This window comes from Sardina pilchardus, chromosome 4, assembly GCF_963854185.1.
Source record: "Sardina pilchardus chromosome 4, fSarPil1.1, whole genome shotgun sequence".
NCBI classification, from domain to species: Eukaryota; Metazoa; Chordata; class Actinopteri; order Clupeiformes; family Clupeidae; genus Sardina; species Sardina pilchardus.
This window is the reverse complement of record NC_084997.1, coordinates 17,240,479-17,245,478: the sequence shown is the minus strand read 5'-3', so window position 1 is coordinate 17,245,478 and position 5,000 is coordinate 17,240,479. Positions and strand designations below refer to the sequence as shown.

Below are 5,000 nucleotides of genomic sequence, written 5' to 3'. Positions count from 1 at the left end.
AGAGAGAGAGAGAGAGAGAGAGAGAGAGAGAGAGAGAGTGCCCTGTCCCCTGCCAGCGTGAGGAGCCCAGTGACATAAGTTGTTTTTGCGATAACCCAGAAAAGAGCACAGAACAGAACACACTCAGTCACACGCACACACACACACAACACACACACACACACACACACACACACACACACACACACACACACACACACACACACACACACACACACACACACACACACACACACGTAGACGCATATATTTAGTGTCTATTGTGGGGCGCGTTACCCAACAAGGGGAGGTGCTTCTGGAAAAGCCTAGAGAAGGGCAGTTAACCTGATTCCTCCCTGCCAGCCGTACTAGAAAGCACAATGTGTTCTCTCATCCACTTGATGCACCCCCCCCCCCCCCACACACACACACACACACACACACCACCTTTTATGTCATCTGTGGACTCAGAAGCCAAGAGCCAGCGCCAGGCCTGGCGGGTGGTTTGGAAGATCAGAATAAAAAAAACAGTGTGTGGGTGGGCGCAAAAGAGACGCCATTGGATGAGGTGTGTGTGTGTGTGTGTGTGTGTGTGTGTGTGTGACTGACTTTGAAAGAAACATGAAGGGGATGAGAGAACTGATATGATATGAATGATGAGACTCCAGCTCATCTGGACACAGTGAGATACAAGTCCTCCGTTCCAGTCCTGATGCAGGTCATCGGCCTCTCTCTCTCTCTCTCTCTCTCTCTCTCTCTCTCTCTCTCTCTCTCTCTCTCTCTCTCTCTCTCTCTCTCTCTCTTCTCTCTCTCTCTCTCTCTCTCTCTCTCTTTCTTTCTCTCTGCGTCTCCGTCATCCTACAGGTGATACGGTCACTAGACGCCACAGCGTGGACATGTCCGGCCACACCAGGGACCTGCTGGCCAAAGCAATCTACAGCCGCCTGTTCAGCTACCTGGTCAACAACATCAACCACTACCTACAGGGCCCAGACGACACCATGGGGTGAGAGCAATATGACAGACAGACACTCTATTCTTACACTCATGCACAACATATATATAGATTATACAGTATATAGGGTGGGAGTTCAGTATTATCTTAAGATGATATAGACAGAGCCCATAAGATATTAATATATACCCGCGCCCCCTGCGTGTCTATATGTATAAATATATATGTTGATGTGCAGGGGATGGGTTTTGCTTCGGCCTGAAGGGACTTATTTTCTGATAATTACTGGCAAACAATACATTATCTCGCTTATTATACGGCTGCTTGCCAAAGCTAGAAAAGAAACTTGGCGGTTTCAGGTGTTGCGTGGCAACCTCTTACTAGCTGACTTTAATTTTCAATGAAATTCCATTGGAATAAGCTAACAGACTTGCGGATTGATATGAAATATGCAAATCAAAAGCACATAATCCGTTGCCATTGACCGCCTTCATTATATAGCCTACTTTGCGCAGCTGTAATTATATAGATTTAACAGACCTCCGAACGTTGGAAAGGCCCCAATTATGCAAATGGAACTTTCTGCAGCACTCTTAAGAGCTACAGTATATAATAAATATATATATTAGTATATATATTAGTAATGATGTGCCTGATTTTCTATCATTCTACAGTCAAGAATGACCACATCAATACAGTGCAGTTACATCTAAGCAGCAGCACATTTCTTCCCCTATACAGTATACTGGGAGTTGTATGCTCCCTGTTGCTATTGGATATTACTGTGTATACAATAGGCCATAACCATAGTGCACTAACATTAGTAAAGCACCACTGCTGTGAAGTGCTTAGCAGTTAACAGCTTCAGCCTCAGAGTGAACAAAGGCTGCAAAGTGTGGCAACACAAAACGCCCGGGTCCTTCACAGGGTCCCTCAGAGGGTCCTTCGCTGATAGCCGTGACCTAGAGCTCACCTGCGATTGGAGTTTTCGGATAGTTTACATAGCGCACTCGTGAGGACAGTAGCCCAAGGCTGACGCTGCCGCTCAGGCATGCCTTGGCCTCGTCTCAGGGTCAGCCATGGAGTGCTTAACGCTGTTTGTTTCATGGTCAATTGAAAAATGCGGGGCATTGTGTGGATGAGACACACCACACACACACACACACACATACACACATACACACATACATATACACACACACACACACACACACACACACACACACACACGTGAAAGCACATGCTTGCACAGCACACAAATAAACGAACCCCTCACAAATAACACACAGAGTCCTCCTTGTGGTCTAACCTACTTTTAGAACAGCAGTACAAAACATCCTATCTCTGGCTAGCCACTTCCCTTAATAGCCCCAATTGAATGCACAGTCATGATTAAGTAACTGAGTTAGCGGCTTCAAAAGCTCAGGTTGTTTGTGTGTGTGTGTGTGTGTTTGTGTGTGTGTGTGTGTGTGTGTGGGCCAGTAAGCCTTTGAATGGCCACATTCACAGGGGACGTGGACTTACATTCCAGTCGTGTTGACCTCAATACGAGGCCGCATCCTATACTGTCCACTCATCTGCCCTCTTGAGTACAGCTCGCCTCCGTGACCGCCTGGCCCTCCTGCTCTTGTTTATTTTCTTGTGTTCACTCGGCCTTCTAATTCCTCATTTAGTGCAGCGTCTCTCTCTCTCCCGTCTTCCGCCTCTCTCTCTCTCTCTCTCTCTCTCTCTCTCTCTCTCTCTCTCTCTCTCTCTCTCTCTCTCTCTCTCTCTCTCTCTCTCTCTCTCTCTCTCTCTCTCTCTCTCTCTCTCTCTCTCTCCTCTGTGTCCCTCTCTCCCTTCTTCTCTCTCAATTCAATTCAATTCAATTCAAATATGCTTTATTGGCATTTATCTCTTTCTCTCTTCCTCTCTCCCTCTCCCTCTCCATCTCCATCTCTCTCTCTTTCTCTCTGTCCCTCTCTCGCTCCCTCTCTCTCTCTCCTCTATATCCACTCGTTCCTTTAATGCTCACCTTAGCATAAAGTCACTACAACAGACAGCAGGGCATTATATTTATTTTAGCTCATTCATTTTCTGCCCACTCGGGACAAAGCGTCTGCCTGACTCAGGCCATAAGAGTCGTATAGGAAGGGGGATAGTGCTCACCATAGACATCAATGACCTCGGGAACGCAAACCATAGACATCGAGCGGCTTTCAGATAAAGGCCATAAACGTCCTCCTCTAACAGGTGAGCACTTTTGGCTAAACGGCGCAAGGTAATAGACATTGACGAGACGCTAACGGCCTTTAGATACAAACCTGCCACAAACACTGGCCGTGCCTCACGGTCAGATAAAAAGAGGTATGGACGCCGCCGGCCGTCTGCGCGTGGCGTTAACGGCCCCTCCAGTAAGGATGAGTCCGCCCATATTGACACGGCGGCAAGTCGAGTGTCTGCTGGGATGAGGCCCCCCTTAATAAACATTGATGGGCGCATAACGGCCGCTGGATAAAAGGCATAATAGACATTGGCGAGTGCGTAAACGCCGCTCATCAGAGATCGATGAGTCACGCCGATGAGCGCGCGGGTCGTCGTGGCCACGGCGAGAGTGATGCGCAGGAGAGTAAACAGGAAAGACAGCAAAGAATGTAAATGGAACTATGACTAGATTAGAGAATGCTAAAGACTGTTACAGTATACATTCAGACTTGGGCAAATTGCATCAACATTACATACGCCACACACATGCAGAAATGTGACATATATTCACAAACACATATGGTGTGCAGTTGTAATACACAGTGGTATTTTCTCTTTGACTGAATGTCTCCAACTGTCCCCTTGTCTTGCTGTTGACAGAGACCCTGCCCTGGAGATTAGCATCCTGGACATCTTTGGCTTCGAGGAGTTCCAGAAGAACAGCTATGAGCAGGTGGGTGAACACATCATAGCCATAGGTCTAGCAGGAAATGACATCACAGAAGAACAGCTACGAGCAGGTGGGTGAACACATCATAGCCATAGGTCTAGCAGGAAATGACATCACAGAAGAACAGCTACGAGCAGGTGGGTGAACACATCATAGTCATCACAGTCACAGGTCTAGCAGGAAATGACATCACAGACAGTGATGAGCAGTAGCATCACACATACACACACACACACACACACTCCCTCTTCTTACAGTAAAGGGTTTTGTCAGACCACCCTGTTATGCTAAACTAAGTGACTAAACCCATTTAAATAGCTTGAATGTCCACTGTAGTGGCCATCTACCCGTGGTCATTATGGTGAGGATGCTGACGCTCTGTTGTTGACAAAAGCTATGAGCTGTGTAAACGGTAACAGCCTTTTCACAGTCCACATTCTTTCGAAACTGAAACACAGTCAGGCAATCTAAGCCATTTAACCACCACACGGAATTTAGCACCTGATTGGTGACTTGAATAGATCAGCTAATTGCCGTGCTGGACGGGGCCGGTGATTCAGTGGCTGTGGGCCCAACAGCTCAGGACAGAATGGCCGTTTCAGAGGACAAAAGAGAGCGAGAACATGTCAGATGCGGCAAAGCCTGTCCCTACGTGCCCTCTCCACTGATGCCTCTCTCTCTCTGTCTCTCTCTCTCTCTCTCCTCTCTCTCTCTCTCTCTCTCTCTCTCTCTCTCTCTCTCTCTCTCTCTCTCTCTCTCTCTCCCTCTCTCTCTCTCCCTCTCCCTCTCAGTGTGTGGCTGCACGCCAGCTTGCTAGCCGCTGTACAGGAATAGATTCTCTGATGTCATTTACACTACTCAACAGAGAGATGCTTGCTGGAACTCGTCTCTCTGAGTGTGTCCGTATATCTCTGTGTGTGTGTGTGTGTGTGTGTGTGTGTGTGTGTGTGTGTAATTGCATGCAAAATGCATGTGTCTGCCCTCTTCCTCCTCCTCCTCCTCTTCCTCCTCTCGATCCCTGCTGCAGTGGCGGCATCCATGGCGTGTAATTGAGCTGTGATGGTTTAATCCGGGCCTTGCTTCCCGGTTCCCCGGTTCCCTGGTTCCACCCGGCACACGCAGCTCGTTCTTCATGTGGTCGGCGTGGCTCCC

General features: G+C 48.1%; 1 protein-coding gene across 1 annotated transcript in view; it reads left to right on the top strand.

Annotated features, from left to right (window-relative positions):
• Nucleotides 1–5,000, top strand: part of myo16 (myosin XVI) — a 144,482-nt gene that overhangs the window by 86,558 nt on the left and 52,924 nt on the right. The window contains exons 21-22 of the mRNA XM_062533651.1: nt 844–985; nt 3,779–3,851. Coding sequence (XP_062389635.1) covers nt 844–985; nt 3,779–3,851 — 215 coding nt within the window. The remainder of the gene's footprint in view (nt 1–843; nt 986–3,778; nt 3,852–5,000) is intronic.